Source organism: Toxotes jaculatrix, chromosome 16 (assembly GCF_017976425.1).
Source record: "Toxotes jaculatrix isolate fToxJac2 chromosome 16, fToxJac2.pri, whole genome shotgun sequence".
Taxonomy (NCBI): domain Eukaryota; kingdom Metazoa; phylum Chordata; class Actinopteri; family Toxotidae; genus Toxotes; species Toxotes jaculatrix.
The window spans coordinates 3648239-3673360 of NC_054409.1; the positions used below are offsets into that span (position 1 = coordinate 3648239).

General features: G+C 41.7%; 1 protein-coding gene across 1 annotated transcript; it reads right to left on the minus strand.

Annotated features, from left to right (window-relative positions):
* Positions 1-785: 785 nt before the first annotated feature.
* On the minus strand, positions 786-24038 carry LOC121195778 (NACHT, LRR and PYD domains-containing protein 3-like). Its single transcript, XM_041059440.1, has 11 exons — positions 23993-24038; positions 23762-23878; positions 23153-23231; positions 22762-22990; positions 20818-22615; positions 19907-20080; positions 5917-6090; positions 4603-4649; positions 3952-4478; positions 1085-1995; positions 786-984 (listed from the first exon to the last, which is right to left on the minus strand). Exons 2-11 carry the CDS (start codon positions 23827-23829, stop codon positions 786-788), a joined length of 4206 nt encoding a protein of 1401 aa, XP_040915374.1. The 5' UTR covers positions 23830-23878; positions 23993-24038.
* Between the last annotated feature and the right edge of the window lie 1084 nt (positions 24039-25122).

Below are 25122 nucleotides of genomic sequence, written 5' to 3' on the forward strand. Positions count from 1 at the left end.
GTATCTAGTCGATTGGCAGGGGTACGGTCCAGAGGAGAGATCATGGGAGCCTTCATCCCGCATATTGGATCCCACTCTCATCCAGGAGTTCCATCGCCGCCACCCGGAGAAGCCGGGTGGTGCGCCAAGAGGCGCACGTTAAGGAGGGGGTACTGTCAGGTTCCACTCTGTGAGCCGGGGCGGTTTTATTTTGATAATGTGGTGTTTCCTGTTTTATTTTGGTAATGTTTGTTCACTGCCTTTCCTCTCGTTCCAGGTGTCTTGACTTCCCTCTCCTTGTGTGCTCCTCCCACCTCCTGATTACCCTTCCTCCCTTAATGTGTTTCACCTGTGTGTAATTGTCTCCCCTCCTCCTGGTGTATTTAGTCCCTGTCCTCCCGGCACTCGTCGCCAGATTGTCTTGTGTGTTACTTGTGTTCCTACCAAGCTTTCCAGCGTTCCTTGTTGTGCTCGTGATACCAATTGTTTGACCTGTGCCTGGATTTTGGATTTCGAGTTTGCCTTCTCCCTATTGTACCTCTGCCTTATTGGACTGATTGCACGTGTATCGAACCCGGACTGATTAAACCGTTTTTCTGGTTATCCCTAACTCTGACTCTGCGCCTGTGTCTACTCCACCACCTACCCTGCCCTGACAGCTTCGGCAGGTGGAAACGATGGTGTAGTTTCTCTGCAAGGATGTGTGGCTGCAGGATGCTGAATGCAGAGGAGAAATCTGGAACAGCAGCTGCAGCACACCTCCCAGCTGCTCTGCACAGTGCTGTAAGACATGTCCACTGATATTGTCAGGACCAGGTGTTGTGGTTGTTTTGGTCCTCCTCAGAGCTCTTACCACCTCCTCTGAAGGATAATTCCTCTTCAGCATTAGTGAGGGAGGAGATAAAGGTTTCTGTTTTGGAGGTGTTGTCTGTTTCAAATCTGGAAAAGAAGGAGTTGAGGTCGTTGGGGAGGGACGCTGGGCTGCTGCCTTCCACCTGGATGGTCCTGTGAGTGGTGTGTATTTACAGCAGCCATGTTCTTAATCCCCTGCCAAGCTGAGCGTAGATTTCCTTCAGTGAATTTTTTCTCCACCTTGGTCTTATACTCTGTCTTGGCTTTTCTGATGGCAGCTTTCACCTCTCTGTTCACCTCCTTTTTTTCAGATTCAGTGCCAGTGAAGAAGATTCTTTTCTTTTTGTTGAGGATTTCTTGGTTATCCAGGGTTTGTTGTTGGGGAAGATGGTGACCTGTTTGGAGGGAATGATATTGTCCACACAGAAAGAAATTGTATGACGACACAGCATGCACTTGCTCGCTGATGTCACTGGTGGATGCCAGAATGTTGTCCCAGGCTGTGGTTTCAAAGCATCCCTGTAGAGTGGCAATGCTGTCATTAGTCCATTGCTTGATGTTTTTGACAGTCCCCTCTATTCTCCTTATGACCAGGATGTAGACTGGTGCCAACAGGATGGTGTGGTGGTCTGCGGAGCCCAGAGGAGGAAGAGCAATAGACTTATAGGCATTGGGGATAGATCCATAACATTTATCCAGTGTTTTCTTTAGTCGAGTCGTGCAGGTGATGTACTGCTGAAATCCTTTCAGGGATTTGTCAACTGTGCTGTGATTGAAGTCACCCAGTATGAATTTAGGAGAGTCTGGTGACACGAGTTCTAGTCTGGGATGAATGTAAACCAGGATGAAGAAGAGCTGAGGGAATTCCCTTGGAAGATAGAAGGGGTGAAGAGAGACGGCCAGAAGCTCAATGTCTGCATTGCACAGCTCCTCTCTGACGACGACCGTGGAGCACCAGCATGTGTTCATGTAGAAACACACACCTCCGCCATGTTGCTTCCCGGTGCGTTCTGTGTCCCGGTTGAGTCGGATCCGGGGGGCAAAGCCGTCGATGTGCAGCGTGTCATCACTGTCATTATTGCTAAGCCAAGTTTCTGTGAAAGCGAGCACTGATGCAGTTCTATATCCGTGCATGTAGTTAACAATGGCCTGCAGCTCGTCCACCTTGTTGCACAGAGAGCTCGTTGTAATCCATGGGTACGGTGAGCAGGCATCCAGCAGCGTAACCGGGCAGCACGTAAACAAGGGAGAAAAACTACTCACTCACTTTGTTGTTAGCGGGATAAAACAAAGATATTAGCCAGCGTCCAACGAAAAAAGAGAAGAAACGATTGGCAATGTTATTAAGTAGTCTGTAGGGCTTATATAAAACTTATAAGAATCTATATACAAAGTGCAAATATTAGAAAAAAGACTGTGTAAACTGCCTCACGATCTACCAGTCGACAGCACGAGCAGCGACCAAAAAAAAAAAGAAATCAAGACTCTAGGACCACCTTTTTTCACCTGCACAATATCAGTAAGATTAGGAACATTCTGTTGCAGAGTGATGCTGAAAAACTAGTCCATGCATTTGCTTCTTCTAGGCTGGACTACTGTAATTCCCTATTATCAGGATGTCCAGTTAACTCTCTAAAAAGCCTCCAGCTGATCCAAAATGCTGCAGCCAGAGTACTGACTGGAATTAGCAAGAGAGATCATATTACTCCTGTACTAACTTCTCTTCATTGGCTTCCTGTAAAATCCAGAATTGATTTTCTGATTTTCTCCTTACATATAAGGTCCTCAATGGCTCCTTCATATCTTAATGAGCTGATAGTACCATATCATCCTAACAGATTGCTTCGTTCCCAGAATGCAGGTTTGCTTATGGTTCCCAAAATCTCTAAAAGTAGAATGGGAGGCCGAGCCTTTAGCTATCAGGCCCCTCTCCTATGGAACCAGCTGCCAGTTTGGGTTCAGGAAGCAGACACCCTCTCTAATTTTAAAACTAAGCTTAAAACCTTTTAATTAGTTGTAGTTCCAGTTTTAGTTATTATGACTAAACCTATAGTTAGTCACAATTATCTCTATAGACACTGTTACAGTTAAAGATAAAGTCCATAGTAGGGCTGGCTCAGGCAACTGAACCATCCCTTAGTTATGCTGCTATAGGCCCAGGCTGCTGGGGGACTTCCCATGATCCTCTGCACACCTCTTCTCTTCTAATCCATGTCATTAACTCTGTGTCCTCTCTGTCCCGTAGTCCTGTGTTTGTTTCTCTCTGGTCTCTCTGTCTCTGTACCTTTCTGCAGGTGTCTCTGGCTCCAGAGCTGCATGTTCTCTGTCTGTGGTCCTGGCTCCACCCACCTGCTGCTGTTTATTGTCTACAATGATCCATTTCTAACACATTACTATGTTTAATGTTGTAAACATAATAATGTTTGTCAATTTGTGTGTTCAAGATTGTGATTATTGTTTATTGTGTAACATGCCTCATGCTGCCACTTCTTGGCCAGGTCGTTGTTAAAAATGAGAACTGATTCTCAACTGGCTTAAAGAAACTTAGTCACATTTTTATGCAAAAAAAACTTTCCTCAGTGCTCCTGAAGGTTTTTCACATTCTGCAGTGAACACACAGACTGTTAATGTATCTCATTTACTTCTTTTACTTGAAAAGTCATTTTGGGAGGTGTAGGGTTAATGGGGGGCACACAATGCTCCAATGCCCCCACTTGGTGACAGGCTCTCTCAAAGTGAGATCTTTCAGATAAACTGTGGCAGCATTTTAGTTTGAACTGAATCAGCTCAGTTGTCCCAAGATTCAGAGAAAGACAAAACACTGATGTTCACAATGATGCTTTTAATGAGAAAGGACAAGATCATGATTAGAATCTTAATAAAGTAAAAGTCAGCAACATTTTTCTCCTGTAATAATTGTAGCTTCCATCTTTAAAGGACTGGAAGAGGAAGAAGTTTACAAGGAATCATTTAGAAGAGTTTAACAAATAAATTGCTTTAATACATGAATCTGAAAAGGTGTGTGTGAGTGAAAGAGACAGACATGTACAGACTGTTCAACAGTGAGAGAGTTTCTCTAACAGGAGGAGACTCTCTCTGCTACACTCTACACAGAGACACTGAGGAACCAGAGGACCAGAGACTAAAACCAGGATACAGAGGTTCAGTGAATGTGGTGTTGAAGGTGTAGAGGTGGATCAGTGAGTCAGAGGAGACACTGTAGAAGGACAGAGAGCCAGCAGGACAGTCCACATACACTGCTACTCTGTCAGAGACAGAGGAAGATGATAAAGACGAGGAGGAGGAAACAGGTGTCACTCTGTTATTGTGCCAAACAAAGTAACCATCATCAGAGCAGAACAGTCTCCAGGACTGATAGTTCCTTCCAAACAAACAGTTTTCCCCTTTTCCTTTCCTTCTGATTCCTCTGTAACTCACTGATATATCAACTCCTCTTCTCCACTCGACCTCCCAGTAACAGCAACCAGTCAGACCATTACTACACAGCAGCTGAGGACACTGGTCAAATCTGTCTGGATGATCAGGATATGACTGATCCTTCTTCACATGTATCACCTTCCTGTTGTTGTCAGACAGTTTGATCTTTCTGTTTACTGTGTTTGTGTCGATGGTGAGTTCACAGAAATCTGATGGAGAGAAGAAGACACAACACAGCTGCTGTTATTGATCTATCACCTGATCATTGACACTTTGAAGATGGTTGAATGTGAGCTGCTGTGTTTTCAGGAATCAAATGAAAACCACACTTACACTTCCTCAGACCTGGTCTCAACCATCGGACTCCACCAGGCTCCACCCTGAGAAGAGGAGGGGGGTCAGACCAGCACGTTCTCTTTCAGCATGCAAACATGGACATTACATGGCTCTCATACACAGATGCTTTGATTATTCTGTTCATTCAGCAAAGAGACAAAGGACCTGGAGTCCTTATCTTGGAATTATACGGAGCAGGGAGGTGACATGGAGGAAAGATTTCATCATTTGTCTTCTCCATTTGATATCACTTTTGGTGTGAGACACAACAAAAGATCTCAGAGTGACAAGATCAGGATCTCAGAGAGGTTCAGCTGATTATTGATCATGGATATTTTAGAAGACAGAGACAGAGGTCTTATTATTGTTGGGATGTTATTATTAGTGTGTCAGCACTGAACAGGTATCTAAAGTCTTTGGGGTTGTTGTGGTGAAAGCACTCTGAGTGCTCAAAGTGGCTCTGTTGGTTCATGTGCAGTTCAACCAGCTGCAGCTCAAATGTTTCCACGCTGGCTTTGTGCTGATGCAGCATGAAATCCAGTCTGAGAAAGTCCTGCTCAGGTCACAGAAAACAGCTGACCACACCTGATTTAATGATTGGCACATATTTTCTCTTAAATATGACACAGTGAGACATGATGAGATACTGAAGTCAGAATTAGAGAAAACTCCTCTTTGTGTTGTTGTTGAATTCAAAGCACTTCTGTAGAAATCTGTCATCAGCTGTGACACACTAAATGTTTCCAGCTCTTCCTCCTCTATCACACACTGTCTGTGGCTGCAGCAGGCCTCTCCATACCTGAGGGTGTCCAGTCTCCAGTGTGGATCCTTCAGTCCAGCAGACAGCAGCTTCACTCCTGAGTCTCCTGGATGATTGTAGCTCAGGTCCAGCTCTTTCAGATGGGAGGGGTTGGAGCTCAGAGCTGAGACCAGAGAAGCACAGCCTTCCTCTGTGATCAGACATCCTGACAGCCTGCAGACACACACAACATCACACAGGAACCCTCTGTCAACACCTGCTGGTCTGTTTAGTTGTTCCTTTTTGTTCATATTTTTGTTTTTGGTTCTGGTCCATTTTGGTCCAGGTTCAATGTATTTAAGGTAAATTCCTTAAACATCATCCGTAAGATTAAAAAACCAACAACTGAAACAAAAAAAGGAGAAAATGATGAATAACTGTCTCAGCGTAGAAAGTTCTGCTGAACTTTAGTAAATTTTACTTTGAACAATCCTACACAAGTTGGCTGTTTATCCACTGATGTAAATCAGATATGAGCAAATCATCAATTAAACAGGTTGATGGATCCTGACCTAAGAGTCTCCAGGGTACAGTGTGGACTCTTCAGTCCAGCAGAGAGAAGCTTCACCCCTGAATCCTGCAGCTTGTTGTTACTCAGGTCCAGGTGTCTCAGACTAGAGGACTTGGAGCTGAGAAGTGAGGACAGAGCTTCACAGCTTCTCTCTGAGAGGTTACAGCTGCTCAGTCTGAAGAGGAAACAATGAAGAAAAAGTCAAATAACATTTGTGTTGAAAGGACAATCAAAGGAACAAAACTCTCAGTTTGCTCTGCAGCTCACAGCAAACTAACAGACCTGCATTTGAAAACTGGGCCAAACATCAAACACAGATTTGTTCAGTGAAGCAGAAATATCAGCTCTTTATCCACCTGCTAACCAATGAGGAGTTTCTACATTGATGATCATCTTTCATTGGCTCTGATTCAAATCCTTTCTGTTTTATTCTCAACAAGTTGGAGACATGACAGTTAAATATGATACAATCAGTAATAAATAGACATGTACAGACAAGGCCGTAAGTATTTGGACAGTTAGACATGTTTTGTTCTTCAGGCTCTCAGCACATTCACTTTAAAATATAATAATGGATACTACAGTCAATGACTGCAAAGGATTTTACACTAAATATTAAATCCGATGAGTTTTTTTCACTTCATGTGGCTGAATCTCCCACACAGTTCTTTCTATACTAATGTCAACCTGCTCAAATTAAAGCTGAGACTCTTGGCTCTTTAATGTAGGATCCGTTAAAATAATTCAGATTCAGTGTGATAACTGTCCAAATACTTCAGGTATTGACTGTAACTGTGTTAATGTTAGTACCTGATTTGATTTAGTTTGAATCCTCTGATAAAATAGTTTATTAGTTGTAAGTACAGGACAGCTGTGTCTCAGCAGGTAGAGAGGGTTGTACATTAATCACAGCTCTCCTCCTGTCAACATCAAGTGTCCTTAGGCTAAGAACCTCAACTTCAGACCAGCCCTGATGGACAGACCAGCGCCTTGTATGGTAGCTGGCTGCCATCAGTGTGTGTGAATGGGTGAATGAGAGGCAGCATGTAAAGAGCTGTGGGTAAAAGTTCTATATAAACGCAGCCATTTACCAGTTTTTAGGTTTAGTGAAATTTGAATCATGATTTTAGAGTTAGAGCATTTTTACACTCAGGCTGTCTCCATCATCTTTGAGTGCACTTGCCATAGTTACAGTTGATCAGTTATAACTAATTTCAAAGCCTCGTTCTTAGGTTTTCTCATCCAACCTGGAAAACATTACAGCCAGTTCAGTCTGTTATAGTGTACCTCCCTCCTGGGCCAAACTCTGAGTTTCTGTCTGAATTCTCTTAGTTTTTATCAAGTTTAGTTCTCAGTACAGAAGAAGTCATTATTGTAGGTGATTTCAATATTCATGTGGATGTTAACAATGTTAGCCTTAGCTCTGCATTTATCTCATTATTAGACTCAATTGGCTTCTCAAAGTGTAAATAAACCAACTCATTGTTTTAACCACACCCTCGACCTTGTTCTGTCATATGACATCTAGATTGAATCAATAAAAACAACCCCAGGTTTCTCTTCAGCTCTGTAGCCAGGCTGACAGAGAGTCACAGCTCTATTGATTCATATATTCCTATAGCTCTCAGCAGTAACGACTTCATTGGCTACTTTAATATCAAAGACAAACTTGATCACCTCCTGTCCTCAATTAGCACTGATTTTTCACAGGAACCTCAGAAACAGTAAAACCTGATATGTATTTAGAAAGTTTCTCTTCCACTGATCTTCACCAACTAACTTCTATGATTTCTTCATCTAAACCATCAACCTGTCTTTTAGACCTGATCCCCACCAGGCTCCTCAAGGAATTTTACCCCTAATCAGCACCTCTATAGTGCTGATTAGACAAATTCCTCCTTACTAACAGGCTATGTACCACAGTCCTTTAGAGTAGCTGCAATTAAACAACTTTCAGTGGTTTAATTAACTTTCAGTCAGGATTCAGAGTGAATCATAGCACAGAGACAGCATTAGTGAAAGTTACAAATGACCTACTAAATGCATTGTCATACTTGTCTTGTTAGATCTTAGTGCTGCATTTGATACCATTGACCATCACATCCTACTACAGAGACTTTTAATTGCATTTGCAACATTTAATTGCCATGAAATGAACCTTAGTGAGGTTTAGGTCTTACCATTGAGATAGATTTGGAATAACTTCCTTATATTTGATAACAGCATTATCAGACAAATATCTACAGTAGTTAATTTTATTCCCAGATGCTGTGCAGTTCATTATTGTAAATTCAAATGTTATTAAAGAATGATGGGATAAAACAGGGTTCTGAGGGAGTACAGTCAAATATTCAGCTTCTATGCCATTGGTCAGTACAAGATCAAGGGTGTGATTAAAACAGTGAGTTGGTTTGTTAACATTTTGAAAGAAGCCAATTGAGTCTAATACTGAATAGAAAGCAGTCTTAAGGCTGTCATTGTGGGTATCAACACGAATATTAAAGTCACCCACTATAATTGCTTTATCCGTACTAAGCACTAAATCAGATAAAAATTCAGTGAATTCAGACAAAAACTCTGAGTAAGCAGCAGGTGGACGATACACTACAGCAAATAGTACTAGTTTTTCTGTCTTCCAATTTGGATGTGAGAGGCTGAGGATAAGGCTTTCAAATGTACTATATTTCGGCTTAGGTCTAGGATTAATTAATAAACTTGAGTGGTAGATTGCTGCCACTCCTCCTCCTCCTCGGCCTGTGCCTCGAGGAATGTGATAATTAATATGACTAGCAGGGGTTGACTCATTTAGACTGACATACTCTTCCTCCTGCAGCCAGGTCTCAGTCAGACAGAATAAATCAATCTGCTGATCCATTATCAAATCATTCACTAACAGAGATTTAGACAAGAGAGATCTAATGCCTGACATTGTTTTGGCATAGTTACACACCGGTTCCATATTAATTTTAGTGACCTCCGATTGGTGTAATCAGGTGTCATTACCGCCAACGTGAATAACAATCTTACCAAATCTACGTTTATCTTAAATATGATTCAACGTCGCCCGCTCTGGCCCCAGGAATGCATTTAACTATGGTCGCTGGAGTCTCTAACTTCACATTTGGCAAAATAGAGCTGCCAATAACCAGAGTTTTTTCCTCAGCCGGTGTGTCGCTGATTGGGGAAAATCTGTTTGAAACATGAAGCGGTTGATGATGAACCACGGGCCGTTGTGGTTTTCTATGGTGCAGAGCTGAGCCTCTACTTCCTGTGAGTTCTGAAGATTTCATTGAAGTCAACAGACATTATTCATGACAACTGATTGAAATTAAGTGAAACTGAAGGAATAATTATTAGTCTGAGATAAGAAAAAGCCATAATATGGAACAACAACTATTTCATATCTCATTCATTCATGCAAGATATATGGATTCAAGTTCTGGAAGAAGATAAACCAGGTTCAGTTGTGGATTAAAGATATAAGATCTACAACAGTAACAGACAGTGAACTGACCTCAGAGTCTCCAGTCTACAGTGTGGACTCTCCAGAAAACCACACAGCAGTTTCACTCCTGAATCCTGCAGATCGTTGTCACTCAGGTCCAGGTGTCTCAGATGGGAGGTGTTGGACTTCAGAGCTGAGGCCAGAGAAGCACAGCTGATCTCTGACAAACTGCAGGAACTCAATCTGAATAAAGAATAAATCATGTGGATAAAAATCATTTCTAATCCAATCAGATATGTCCTAATCAATGAGCTTTCACTAACATGAGTAGAGGGACTTTGTCCTTCTCTTATTGTGGATCATCATAATGTCAGCCTTCTACACACATCATCCAAATGTCACCACAACATTCATACAACTATTCATGTCAACACAGGTTCATAACATGCTGCTGAGCTCAGTCAAGTCTGTAATTAGAAGATAAAGATCAAATCAGACATGTTGGACTAAAAACTGACTTTGATTCACCACTGAAATGGATCAAACTTCAAATGTTCAGTCCTGATCCAGGAAAAATGTCTTGCTTGGTGATCACATGACCCAAATAGAAAAGAAAAGCTAGAAATAATTTACAACTGATAATGTCAGACCAAGGATATAATGTAGATAAGTACAATAATTATTTTTAAATTTCTTACTTAATTAGCAACAAATTATTATGAGAGTGTGATGTATGTTTAAAAAAAAAGTAATAGTGAATTAACTCTTTCAGCTTCCAAAGCAGGAAGAAGAAAAGCAGTTAACTTCTTATAGGCTCAGACTGACTGAGATGTTCATTTATAATCATATGAAATCTTTAAGTGTGTGGACAGTTTTTCTAACAGACATCAGAGGGTTTAGTTTTAATCAACAATTCTCATCACAAAGTCTCCTCATGTTATTCTGAGCTGCAGTGATGCAATAAGAGTAAAAGCATCAACAGTGTCAGGAATTCTGTCAGATTAAAGAATCTTTGTTCACTTCAAATGAAACTAGAATATTTATTATGTTGTTATTTAGTGATAAACTCTCCTTCTGTTTGTTTTAAAACCAGAGTGAACAGATGGAAAACCTCCAACAGAAAAATGATTCAGCTCATCCAGAAAAAAAATATCTGTTGCTCTTTATTTTATTTTATTTTAGTTTAGTTTATTTATATACTACTTTATTTTATTTTATTTTTGCCACTTTGTTATAAACACTTTTGTCCCATTTGGGATCCTGTAGGAATGATGATTTCATTTTTTCCAGTGTTCTGATTGGTCAATATTCGGGCTGTTGACAGGTTTTGATCTGATCCTCTGAAGTTTACCTGCTCCAGAGCAGGTTAGCTGTGCAGCACAAGTTACCATGGCGATGTAACCCCTTCACAAGTGAACCACCTTGGTAATTCTGAAAACCCAGAGTTAAACCTGAAGTTACCGGGCTAATCCCAAATCCTGATTCACAGTACAGGTCTCTGATCAGCTCAGGAAATCTACAACTAAACCCATGTTAAAGTGAAGAGAAAGTATTTTAATCCCAAAGATGCTGATTTTATAAAGTTTGTACTTAGATGATAAATATCAACTCAGATGAGGACGAATAAAATCCTCTTCATTGTTGAAGATTTTACATGACCTTCTGCTTTATGAACTTTGTAGCTGAATAGGTTTTTGTAATTAAATGTGAGGGTTGAGTTAGGCTTAGAGGCCTGGCTGGTTTAGGTTTGTAACTCCACCCACTAATGGGTAGGAATAGATATGCCTGTCTTTAAAAGCCCAGGTGAGGGTGCAGCACTTCCTCTTTGTCTGAGGCCTCCTGTGAGCAGTGCTTTGGTGTGTGCAGGTGAGGGAAAGTTGGATTTGGAGAGAGAGACAAAGGGAAAAGGTTATTTGTTTTGTTAATAGAGGTATTTTCTGATTCCACAGATCTGTGCAGTCCTGTGAGCCTGTAGGCTGTTGATGCCATGCTCAAGAGGTCGGCTGTGGTTGAATTAAACTCAGCTCTTTCCCTGTGTTCTATAGCAATGTGTGTTTCCATCTGACAGGAAGACTGAGGGTTGCACCTTGTTGAGTCTTATCCACTGAACCAGACAGAGCCAGGGGATTCTGTAGTAGCCCCCCACATGTCCTTAAGTATGAAACTTATTTAAAGGCAGTGTAGTGGGGCTGTATCCTTTAAAGCAGTGGTTCTCAAACTTTTTACATCAGGTACCACCTAAGAAAATATTTGGCTCTCCAAGTACCACCACTATGGCCGATGTTGAAATAAAGTAGCGTAGGCCCATCCTATTCAGCTGAAAATGCACACAGGAAGCAAATTTATTCCTCATATTTATTGTGACCTTTGACAGTCACAGCTACATTGTACGCATTGGTACTAGAACTCTCTTATATTAACAACTCTCCTATATTTCATTCACATACACTGCATTTCTCTCTCTCTCTCTCTCTCTCTCTCTCTCTCACACACACACACACACACACACAGCATGTGAAAACAATAATTGCATTTCACTCAAAAACACAAACAACTGTACTTCAAAAACAGCACTTTGGCAACTAATCTAATTCTTATAGACCTAATGGGAAGGGTGTGTCTGCCTCTGTACACACAGTCCTTTGATGTCTGGGTCAATTGAGGTAAGTTTCAGTCTTAGGTTGGGCTCAGCATCCATCCTGCTTCTGTATTTTGTTTTTATGGCAGCAAGTGAAGAGAAGCCTTTCTTGCACAGATATGTGCAGGGTACTCACTGTGTTGCTTGATCCAAAAATCCAACAGTGGCTGCTTTCTGAAAGCGGTCTTCAATGTTTCATCACAAGACACATCTATTATACTTTCCTGCTCACAAACAGTGAAGTCTTATTTCCGAGGTTTTGATGTTGAACGGATTTCTCATCTAGTTGTTCCCTTCGACCATCACTGGCAAATATTCCCGGAACTGTTGTCTGAGTGAGACAAGGTGTGCAACAATATTCTCCTTGACTCCATCTTCAAGGGCAAGGTTATTGTCGGACAAAAAGCTCTCCAAAGCAGAGAAAGCTGAAACATCGTCTGCCTTGACTTTGATATCGAACAACTCCAGCTCTTTAAGCAGTGCATTAATTTTGTCCTGCACATCAAACACACTGATGGAGAGTCCCTGTAGTCCCAAATTCAGTTCATTTAAATGAGAGAAAATGTCTGACAAGTATGCCAGTTGACGGAGCCACACAGCATCTTCAGAAACATCTGACAAGGGGAAGTTTGTGTCCTGTAAGAACATTTGGACCTCTCTGTGCAGCTCGAAAAGCCTCGAAAGCACCTTTCCTCTTGACAGCCACCTTACTTCCGTATGAAGCAAGAGTTGGACATGCTCGCTTCCCATCTCTTCACAGAGCACACTGAACAGGCGTGAATGCATCGGCCGGGCCTTAATAAAGTTTACAATCTTCACAGCTGAGTCCAGCACAGACTTCAACTCGTCAGGCATCTTCTTCACTGCCAGTGCCTCACGATGGATGTTGCTGTGAGTCCATCGCATTTCTGGTGCCACCTCGCAAATTCGAGCTGCTACTCCACTGTGCTGACCTGTCATAGCCCTGGCACCGTCTGGGCAGTCTCCAACACACTTTTTCCAATCAAGCCCATTTTCTTGAACAAATGCGTTCAGGAGCTGGAATATGTGTTCTGCTGTGGTTCTAGTCTGCAGTGGATAACAGAACAGAAAGTCCTCCTGAGCTGCACCATCATGCTCAGATCTGACATAAACCTGCAACATCAGTTGGACTATTATTCCAACTGGAATAATAGTCGCTATTATTCCAGTTGGATGGAATAATAGCGACTATTTTTAATGCGTTCAATCAGTGTCTTTCTAACGTCATCTGCCATGGCTCTTATTCTCCCCGACACTGTGTCATTTGAAAGTGGCACAAGATTTAAATGTTTGGCGACCATCTCGCCACACATAATGTGCACCATCTCTTTGGCTAAGGGTAGACAGAGCTGTTCTACCTTAACAGCTTTCGCTATGCAGAGGCTGACACTGTACGCAGCCTCCTAAGCTTTAACCACAGGTGTAACACAGGACTGAATCGTACATTTGGACTGCTGCAATTCATCCCGTTTACGTACAAAAATATACTGATTTGTCTTTCAGCACCATGTGCGTGGTTGTAAGATGCCATTTGAGATGCGATGGTTTCATGGATTCATTGCTGAGAACATCACATACCACACACTGTGGCTTTGGGTCTTCCTCCATCCCACTACAGCTGAATCCAAGTTTGATATAACTTGGGTCATATTTCTGTACTGTTTAGCACTTTTGGCAGCCAGCTACAGGTGCTGTGGTCATTTCACTCCCACTACTGATGTAGCGGCTAACATTAACACTGTCGTCCAGGCTGCTTGAAATATCCTCCTCCTGATCCACAGACTTCGTCCTTTTCATTCCCCTCTGGAGCCACAACTTTAGCATTTTTGGACCGCTCATACTTTGTTTTTACCAGTGGTGGAATGTAACAAAGTATTTGTACTTCGTTACTGTACTTAAGTATTTTTTTACATTTCTGTACTTAAGTAAAAATAATAATGCATACTTTTTATTTTACTCCATTACATTTTGCAGCAATTATCTGTACTTTCTACTCCACTACATTTCTACAATTTATGCCGTTACTCGTTACATGTTATGAACATAATTTCCTCAAAATCTTGCATGAAAAAAAAATAGACTGCTTGCGTTGAGTCGTTGTTTGCCATTGCCAACCAATCAGGTGGCTCTATTACACCCGATGATGGCGGAGTGCGCATTTGGTAGCAGGGCCAGCTAGTGGACTGGGCTGATTCCGGCGAGAAGAAACGATGTGCAACATCGACATGAACCCAGAGCCAACGTCGGCTGAGCCTGAGTCTGAGCCCTCCAGCTCAGAGTCAGACAGCCATCGTTGGCCGTATTTAAGCAGGTGACATAGGCATAAATCAGTATATCTAGATTCTTTATCAAAATTTGGGGGCGCAGCGCAGTACATTAAGAGTGCGGCTTTGGACTTTGGACCGGCATGAGATCCGAGGATCGTGGGTTCGATCCCTCGACCAAGCGCAAAAAAAACGGATACGGTGGTGGTGAAGGAGACGCGCCTCCCCTGCCTCTGCGACCACTCTGCTGTGGTGCCCCTGAGCAAGGCACCGATTCACCCCAGCTCCCCGGGCGCCTCACTAGGCAGTCCCCTGCCCCAGCGTCTCTAGTGCATGTTGCTCATGTGCATAATGCTTGTGTGTGTGTTTCGTTCACTTGGTGTGGGTAAAATGCAGAGAATAATTTCCCCAGGAGGGATCAATAAAGTAATTTAAAAAAAAAAAGAATAAAAAATGGCCCCGACACAGAGACAACCGATTGCGTGAGTACTTTTACTTTGAAAAATACTTTAAAGTAAATTTAAAAGTAAGTACTTAGCACTTTTACTTAAGTAAGATTCTTGATGCAGTACTTCCACTTTCACCTGAGTATATTTTTGGCGGGATATTTGTACTTTGATGGACCGCAGGAGGCTGTGGTCCATCAAGACCAAAACCTCACGTCACAGGAACAGTTTCTTTCCCTCTGCCGCCACCCTCATCAACACAGCTCCGCACCCCCCCCAAACAGCACAGACCCTCATTTCCCCAATACAGACTATGTTACATTAACATAATTTCAGCTCTGTACTGTATGCGTTATATTAACACTCCTATGGCATTATTACCTCTTTGCACTACATCTACTTTGCAACATTGCACATTATACTATTATTATTTGTATAGACTTTCTTCCTCTTAGTACTTCTTTCTTCTTTCTCTTATTTTAGTATTTAAACTTTTTTTCTTGTTCAACTTTGTGTGTTATGGGACTTGTCAGTCCAATTCGTCTGTTTTTTGCACCAACAACACCACGTCAAATTCCTTGTATGTGTAACATACCTGGCAATAAAGTTTTCTGATTCTGATTCTGATTACTTAAGTACTAAGCTTCAGTACTTCTTCCACCACTGGTTTTTACTATCTGGGCTCAAACCAACTTGCCATCACAGTTAAGTTTAGCCTCTATCTGACAGCAAATCGCAGTTAATAGTTGGCGTTTGCAGGCAGCGCTACTATTTGCAGTAGAGCTTCGTAGGGTGACGTGAAAACATTAATGAAAGGCTAGTTCCTATTATTTTTCTTATTTTAAGTTGCATTTCTATTATCTCATGGTTCAGATATTTCATTTGTAGTAGTACTTTACATTTTAATCATTTAATAATTAATTTAATAAAATACAAAATGCAAAAGAAAAGATTCCTCCGCGTACCACTAGAGGGAGGTACGCATACCACAGTTTGAGAACCACTGCCCTAAAGTATTAATACACATTTTAATAGTTGTTGTCGCCTCTTTCAGGCCCAGATCCAGACTGCTGTTTGCCTGAGCAGTTCTTTTATTGGCTGGTTGTATTTACTTCACATGTTGTTTTTACAGGGACTGATGTAATGATTCTGCTGCACTGACATTAGTTCCTGTGAACTCATTATTGAGTTTTTAATTATCTGTCCATATAAGTCCTTTCTTGTTCATTTTATCTGAACCAACTGATTCTAATTGTTTTTATTTTTAGGTAGAGGTCCAGTCTGTGGGGAGCAGTTTGCAGGGACACACTCTGTATGCTGTGTGGTTGTGTCGTGCAGTGCAGTGTTTGTAGACTTGCAATGTTTAAAGTCTTGCAGTGTTTGAAGTATCTTCTAGTGGGAGCAGCACCAGGTGAGCACATGGTGTGAGTATAAGCAGGTTGTGATAGAATCTCCCCACAGTGAGTACTCTACTCTTGTTTTAAACTTTTATTGTTGTATTAAGTTGGTGCTATCTAGGTCATTTCAATATTGTAGAATAAAGTCTATCATTTGTACTTACCTGAGTGCTTTTGTACTTTCAGGCCTGTTAGTTCTCAACACGTCCTGTCTTAATTATCTAGGTTTAAATAAACTTAATATTTGTTTGAATGCATGTCTGCTGCTCTTCCTTTTTGAACTTTTCAGTTTTTTGTGTCACCACTCAGTATAAGTAAGATATATTACTTTGAGGTTTATAATTTGAACTCCTCAGACCTCTCTGCACTCTGAGTTGGGTCACATAAAGTAAAGTGAAATGAAGTGAAACTGAAGGAATAATTCTTAGTATGAGATAAGAAAAAGTAACAATACAGAAAAACTATTTCAAATCTCACTCATTCATTCATTCAAGATGAATGGATTTAATTTCTAGAATCTAGATGAATATAAACCAGGTTCAGTTGTGGATTAAAGATATAAGATCTACAACAGTAACAGACAGTGAACTGACCTCAGAGTCTCCAGTCTACAGTGTGGACTCTCCAGAAAACCACACAGCAGCTTCACTCCTGAATCCTGCAGCTTGTTGGCACTCAGGTCCAGGTCTCTCAGATGGGAGGGGTTGGACTTCAGAGCTGAGGCCAGAGAAGCACAGCTGATCTCTGACAAACTGCAGGACCTCAATCTGAATAAAGAATAAATCATGTGGATAAAAATCATTTCTAATCCAATCAGATATGTCCTAATCAATGAGCTTTCACTAACATGAGTAGAGGGACTTTGTCCTTCTCTTATTGTGGATCATCATAATGTCAGCCTTCTAAACACATCATCCAAATGTCACCACAACATTCATACAACTATTCATGTCAACACAGGTTCATAACATGCTGCTGAGCTCAGTCAAGTCTGGAATTAGAAGATAAAGATCAAATCAGACATGTTGGACTAAAAACTGACTTTGATTCATCACTGAAATGGATCAAACATCAAATGTTCAGTCCTGATCCAGGAAAAATGTCTTGCTTGGTGATCACATGACCCAAATAGAAAAGCTAGAAATACGGTGGTGCAGTGGTCAGCTGTCACCTAACAGCAAGAGGGTTCCAGGTTCAAACTCTGGTCTTGGCTCTTCTGTGTGGAGTTTGCATGTTCTCCCTGTGCCTGTGTGGGTTCTCTCCGGGTACTCCGGAGGATATAATGTTGATAAGTACAATTAGCAGGGTGTGATGCAAGTAACAGTGAATTAACTCTTTCAGCTTCCAAAGCAGGAAGGAGAAAAGCAGTTAATTTCTTATAGGCTCAGTCTGACTGAGATGTTCATTTCTAATCATATGAAATCTTTAAGTGTGTGGACAGCTTTTCTAACAGACATCAGAGGGTTTAGTTTTAATCAACAATTCTCATCACAAAGTCTCCTCATGTTATTCTGAGCTGCAGTGATGCAATAAGAGTAAAAGCATCAACAGTGTCAGGAATTCTGTCAGATTAAAGAATCTTTGTTCACTTCAAATGAAACTAGAATACATGGAAAACGTCCAACAGAAAAATGATTCAGCTCATCTAGAAAAAAATAAAATGCCAGGATTCATGATTTTACTTTGGGTTTATTATTTCTGTGAGGAAAACACTTGAATGTGAGCCGGAAGGGTTAATTATGGCTTCTCTGCAAGCCCTCTCTACAATGCAGCTGCATATCAGTATCGCCAGTAGGAGGCAGTGTGGCGCTGCGCTTCTCCAAGGGACCCTCTTTTTCCAGCGGTCTCTCTCGCTGAACTGAAGTACCTGTCGCCTGTCTTGTTCTTTTCTCCTGTTTACTACAGGTTTGTGAAGTTTTTAAACTTGCATCACTACATACACATGTTGATAAACACCTAAAATGAGTGTGAGATCGATTTTGTGAGGGTAATTAGTATATTTATATGGGTTTTCTGACCAGTAGAGAAGATACAGTGGCGATCAAAATTAGAGAACAATTTATGAAAACTTTTTTTTTTCCATTAATAATGTAATCTTCATCGCTCAAAATTTGAATGAATCTTTGTTGTGGCTATACCATGCCACTAGAACTGTGATTTACAAAATAACGAAGGCAGGTCAACAAAAAACATTTATTTTGAGGAAAACTCAATGATCAAAATTAGAGAACAGCAATGACTGTAGCACGGAGAAAGATTACAACTAAAATTTCTGAAGGTTCCAACAGTCAACAATTAGTAGGAAGTATACAGGCCCTTGCTTTGAATGACTTCAGCACATCTTCGGCCACAGGACATCACTAGTCTCTCACACTGCTCTGATGTGATTTTGGTCCACTCTTCTTCCAGTCTCTTCCACAGTTCGGTGGCTGTAGTGGGTTTCTTAGCCATAACTTTGTCGCCAAGGATTTTCCAGAGATTTTCTATTGGGTTTAGATCAGGACTCTGGGCTGGCCATTTCATTATTTCAATATTTTCAGCTTCAAGGAACTGCTTTACCCATTTTGCTGTGTGACAGGGAGCACTGTCCTGCATGAAAATTGCTGGCTGAGTGGGTGATGAACGCAGGGAAGGAACCGCATGTTGCTGAAGAAGGTTCTGATAAACATTTGCATTCACTCTGCCATGCAGCTGTATAAGAGCCCCAAGTCCTGCTGCAGAAAACATCCCCCAAACATGTAGCTTCCACTTGGGCTTTCAGTCCAAATTCTGTTAAACGTCGAGACACTGTATGACAAGACAGAACCTTACCCAGTCCAGCGCTGAACTGGTGAGCAATTCCAGCTGCAGCATTGAACTGATTACCCATTGAGCTTCTCCGCATTATCCTGTCCTCTCTTGCATTTGTCTTCTGTGGACGACCAACCTTCCTGGGGGACTTGAATGAGTTTGTGTAAAGATGCAATATTCTAGAAGTCACAGAATTGGAACGAGCAACTTCTCTTGCTATGGCTGAAAGGGTCATCCTTTGGGCCTTCATCTGGACAACCTGCTGCCGGAGGGTTTCTGTCACTTTTGAATGGCTCACCATCTTGCAAAGTCTGATAATTAACGAGATTAGCACCAGGTGCAAGATTAACACCAATAACTGGGAGGTATCTGAAAATGTTGTCTAATTTTGATCAGTGTTCTTTTTAAAATATCTCATTAAAGTTTTTAATACTGTGTTTCAGAATATATGTAACTCATGAAATATGCTTAAAAATACTGCTGTTTTACTCCTGTCCGGATAATTTCAAATAGGACTAAGGAGTGACCTTGAAATTCAGGAAATCGTAGGTTGTTCTCTATTTTTTATCACCACTCCCCACAATGAGTACTCTACCCTTTTTTTAAACTAATACTTGTTGTATTCAGTTGGTGCTATCTAGGTTATTTCAGTATTGTAGAATAAAGGCTAACATTTGTATTTACCTGAGTGCTTTTGTTATTTCAGGCCTGTTAGTTCTCGACAGTTCCTGTCCTCTAATATTTGTTTGAATGCATGTCTGCTGCTCTTCCTTTTTGAACTTTTTTAGTTATTTCTGTCACCACTCAGTATCAGTAAGTTATATTACTTTGAGGTTTATAATTTTAACTCCTCAGACCTCTCTGCACTCTGAGTTGGGTCACAAATGTATAAAGTGTGAAAATTATTAGATATGGGCCTCTCTAAAGTCAGCATTGATGCACTCAAGAAATATCTGCAGTCATTTCAAACAAACTGGAACTTGATCTGACCTGAACGTCTCCAGGGTACAGTGTGGACTCTTCAGTCCAGCAGACAGCAGCTTCACTCCTGAATCTTGCAGTTTGTTGTTACTCAGGTCCAGGTGTCTCAGACTAGAGGACTGGGAGCTGAGAGCTGAGGACAGAGCTTCACAGCTTCTCTCTGAGAGGTTACAGCTGCTCAGTCTGAAGAGGAAACAATGAAGAAAAAGTCAAAAAACATTTGTGTTGAAAGGACAATCAAAGGAACAAAAATCTCAGTTTGCTCTGCAGCTCACAGCAAACTAACAGACCTGCATTTGAAAACTGGGCCAAACATCAAACACAGATTTGTTCAGTGAAGCAGAAATATCAGCTCTTTATCCACCTGCTAACCAATGAGGAGTTTCTACATTGATGATCATCTTTCATTGGCTCTGATTCAAATCCTTTCTGTTTTATTCTCAACAAGTTGGAGACATGACAGTTAAATATGACACAATCAGTAATAAACAGACATGTACAGTCAAGGCCGTAAGTATTCGGAAAGACATGTTTTGTTCTTCAGGCTCTCAGCACATTGACTTTAAAATATAATAATGGATACTACAGTCAATGACTGCAAAGGATTTTACACTAAATATTAAATCTGATGAGTTTGTTTCACTTCATGTGTATTTGTCCAGTTACTTTTGATCCACTAAAAGGGCTGAATCTCCCACACAGTTCTTTCTATACTGATGTCAACCTGCTCAAATTAAAGCTGAGACTTGGCTCTTTAATGTAGGATCCATTATTTGAATTCAGATTCAATGTGATGAAGCTCAGAGCTCAGAGATGATGATAAGGAATTAAAGAAGAGAGGAATTGATTTTCCCTCCTGCTGAATAAAATAGCAGAGTCTTTATATAATGATGAATAAATCCAACTATCTATACACTTACAGAGCTTTGTTAGAGGCTTTGACAACTGGCAGCAGCTTCAGAAGAGCCTCCTCTGAAGCAGAGTATTTCTTCAGGTCAAACACGTCCAGATCTTTTTCTGATGACAGTAAGATGAAGACCAGAGCTGACCATTGAGCAGGAGACAGTTCACCAGTGGAGAGACGTCCTGAATTCAGGGACTGTTGGATCTGCTCCACTAGAGAATGATCATTCAGTTCATTCAGACAGTGGAACAGGTTGATGCTTTGCTCTGCAGAGGGAGTCTCTTCAATCTTCTTCTTGATGTACTCGACTGTTTGCTGACTGGTCTGTGAGCCACTTCCTGTCTGTGTCAGCAGACCTTGTAGGAGAGTCTGATTGGTCTGCAGTGAAAGACCCAGGAGGAAGCGGAGGAACAAGTCCAGGTGTCCATTTGAACTCTGTAAGGCCTTGTCCACAGCCCTCTGGTAGAAGGCTGCAGATTTACCTGTTATGATTTTGAGTACTTGGGAAGATGATTTCTTTTCTGACAGCAGATTGACTCCAGAGTTGATGAAGGTCAGATGGACATGAAGAGCAGCCAGAAACTCCTGAAGACTCAGATGGACGAAGCAGAACACCTTCTCCTGGTACAGTCCTCTCTCCTCTTTAAAGACCTGTGTGAACACTCCTGAGTACACTGAGGCTGCTCTGATATCAATGCCACACTCTGTCAGGTCTGATTCATAGAAGACCAGGTTTCCTTTCTGCAGCTGCTCAAAAGCCAGTTTTCCCAGAGACTCAATCATCTTCCTGGTCTCTGGACTCCAGTGTGGATCTGTCTCAGCTCCTCCATCATACTTAACATTCTTCAGTTTGGACTGAACCACCAGGAAGTGGATGTACATCTCAGTCAGGGTCTTGGGCAGCCCTCCTCCCTCTCTGGTTTTCAACACATCCTCCAGAACTGTAGCAGTGATCCAGCAGAAGACCGGGATGTGGCACATGATGTGGAGGCTTCGTGAAGCCTTGATGTGGGAGATGATCCTTCTGACCTGCTCCTCCTCTCTGAACCTCTTCCTGAAGTACTCCTCCTTCTGTGGGTCAGTGAACCCTCTGACCTCTGTCACCATGTCAACACACTCAGGGGGGATCTGATTGGCTGCTGCAGGTCGTGTGGTTATCCAGAGGCGAGCAGAGGGAAGCAGTTTCCCCCTGATGAGGTTTGTCAGCAGCACATCCACTGAGGTGGACTCTGTAACATCAGTCAGGATCTCAGTGTTGTGGAAGTCCAGAGGAAGTCGACACTCATCCAGACCGTCAAAGATGAACAGAACCTGGACCTCTTCAAACCTGCAGAGTCCTGCTTCTTTGGTTTCAGTAAAGAACTGATGAACAAGTTCCACCAAGCTGAACTTTTTCTCTTTCAGCACATTCAGCTCTCTGAACGTGAATGGAAATGTGAAGTGTATGTCCTGGTTGGCTTTGTCTTCAGCCCAGTCCAGAGTCAACTTCTGTGTTAAGACTGTTTTCCCAATGCCAGCCACTCCCTTTGTCATCACTGTTCTGATTGGTCCATCTCTTCCACGTGAGGCTTTAAAGATGTCTTCTTGTCTGATGCTTGTTTCTGGTCTGGCTGGTTTCCTGGATGCTGTTTCAATCTGTCTGACCTCATGTTCATCATTGACCTCTCCAGTCCCTCCCTCTGTGATGTAGAGCTCTGTGTAGATCTGATTCAGAAGGGTTGGGTTTCCTGCTTTAGAGATCCCCTCAAACACACACTGGAACTTCTTCTTCAGAGCAGATTTAAGTTTACGTTGACAAACTGCAGCATCATGTCCTGAAAGAACAAACAAGAAACAACATCAATGACTGATTCATAAAGAAAACATGACATGTTCATCCCCCTAAAGAACACACATGAACATATGTCCCTCCATGTCTTGAGATGTCCATCATGTTGAATCTTTAGAGAAATCCTCTTACTGCTGTGCAGACAGTCAGCCAGCTCCTCCTGCTTCATTCTCCTCAGGAAGTTCACTGTGATCTTCAAAAAAGCCTCTCTGCTGCTCCTCCTCTGCTCTTCATCCTCACCATCCAACACCTCGTCATCCTCCTTCTGACTCTCTGAGCTTTCTGGGTAATCTGGACTTGCAACCTTCTGGATCTTCTTCAGCTCCTTCTTCACAAAAGTGACAATGTTCTCCTCCAGCAGCTGGAACAGAAAACTATATGAATGACACAATCAAAGTAAAACCATGGAGCCAAACATCAGATCCATGTTGGACACACTGACAATCCACTGGTCTAAAAAGTGCAGCATGGAGATTATTGTCAACACAACAGATGTCAAAGTAGTTGTTGTCCATGTACAGACCATAAATATGGAGTCCAGGTGTGTTTGATGCTGCTGGGCAGACTGAGCACTGGGAACCTCTGGGCTCTCCTGGTCCACTCTGTGGAGGAATCATGAAGAATTAGCTCACATTATGTTTGCAGCATCTGTGAGCGTTTTATGCTTTGTACACAAACAACAGCTGCTTTTATGTTCTGTGGTGACTGTCCTGATTAAAGCAAACACTACTGTGCTGTGACATCCTCAGTGAGAGGAAACAAGCAATCAGTTCTGTACTTCATGACCTAGAGTCATCACAACAAGTCCACCTTTTAAATGATGGGTTTTAAGGACTCACACTGGGTTTGACAGAAGTCTCACCTCTGCTACAGGACACTAACACAAACACTGGAACTGGATAGGTGCTGAGTTACAGGGAGTTTTAGTTCTGATCTGACTGACACATATAAGAACATAAGAAGTGCTTTTCTTGAAAAACTTTGCCACTAAAGCCTGTGTTTCAGCCTGATCATGTTCATATACTGTGTCATTCATGAAGCCTGGAGACAAAACACAATCACTTCATCTTTCATAGAAGACCAGTTATACAGGACAGCTGTCTGATACATTTTAAACTCAGCTGCAGCTCACTTCTTTGCAGCAGAGGGAGGCTGTCCTTTGAAATCAATGACGTCATCCTTTGACCTGTAGCTCTTCATGGACACACAGCTGGATTCAGTTACAGGGACGTCTGGTCTCTGATGGATCCTGGTGGACACAGAAATCAAGACCATCAGGGACATGGGGACAGGGACAACATATCTATTATTCATACAGTGTTCTCATAGTAAAGAAGAAAACATGTAGTCAGCTGCAGCTCACTTCTTTGCAGCAGAGGGAGGCTGTCCTTTGAAATCAATGAGGCGACCCATTGACCTGTCACTCTTCATGGACACACAGCTGGGCTCAGGTCCATGTTCAGGTCCAGGTCCAGCAGAGTCTGGTGTGTGCTGCTGCTCTGGCCTTCAACACAACACACACAGAGCTTTGAGTGTGAATAATGATGGTGCAGTGATGTGAGTGCTGAGCTCTGACATGGAGAAGAGTCATGGACAGTTAGAGATCCTCATCTCACCTCTGAGCTTTGGTCTGGATCTCATGGTCCCCACACAGACTGCTTTTAGGGGGAGGGGCTCCCTCCTCTCTGTCCTCACACTGATTCATGATGCTGAATTCACATCCACATCAGCTCACACACACTTTCTACCTTCATCTGGAGAGAAAACACAAATCATTCATTTGCACATCAACTGAAATCATCCTCTCCATCATTTGTCCTGTAGAAATATCAGCTGCTCCTCCACTGATTGGCTCTTCTTTCCTCTTTCATATCAGTGTCAGTTGAATGCAGTCAGACAGCAGTGTGAGGCAGAGGAAGCTGCCATCAGCTGCTGTACTTCCACTGTCAGTCCACTAGATGGGGTCATGAAGCTGCAGTGAAGTGCAGAGCAGCACACACAGGATCCAGGGACGAGCATTTCCATTCACTGACACACAGACAGACTGAGATCCACTGGTTTTATCTGACACAATCTAAAAATCCTGCTTTCTAATTTCACTTCAGTAAAAGTACACGAGTGTAATCAGTAAAATATATTTCAACTGTCAAAATTAAAAGTGCTGATCATGCAGAACAGACTCATTTGGTTTTTATTTCAAATCTTAATCTGAAAAGTAACTGTAGCTGTGAAATAAATGTAGTAAAACAGTGAAATATTTCCCTCTGAAAAGTTGTGAAGTAAAAGTATAAAGAAGCAGAAAATGGAAACACTGGAGTTTCAGTGCAGCACTGCAATAAAAGTACTGAGTTACTTTCACTACAAAAGTATTAGATTCCAAATAACTTGTACAGTCTTTTCAAAATAAAAGAATGACAATTTCAATAAAGCCTTTACAATAATATTAAAACTTTTTTTTAAAGGAAATCTCTTTCATTTAATCATTGATCATGT

Coding starts and splice junctions, on each gene's coding strand:
- LOC121195778 (XM_041059440.1), bottom strand. CDS start 23,829: ATGAAGAGCTACAGGTCAAAGGATGACGTCATTGATTTCAAAGGACAG. Junction 23,232..23,761: donor CCTCCCTCTGCTGCAAAGAA/GTGAGCTGCAGC, acceptor ATTCCTCCACAG/AGTGGACCAGGAGAGCCCAG. Junction 22,616..22,761: donor GGCTGACTGTCTGCACAGCA/GTAAGAGGATTT, acceptor TTGTTCTTTCAG/GACATGATGCTGCAGTTTGT.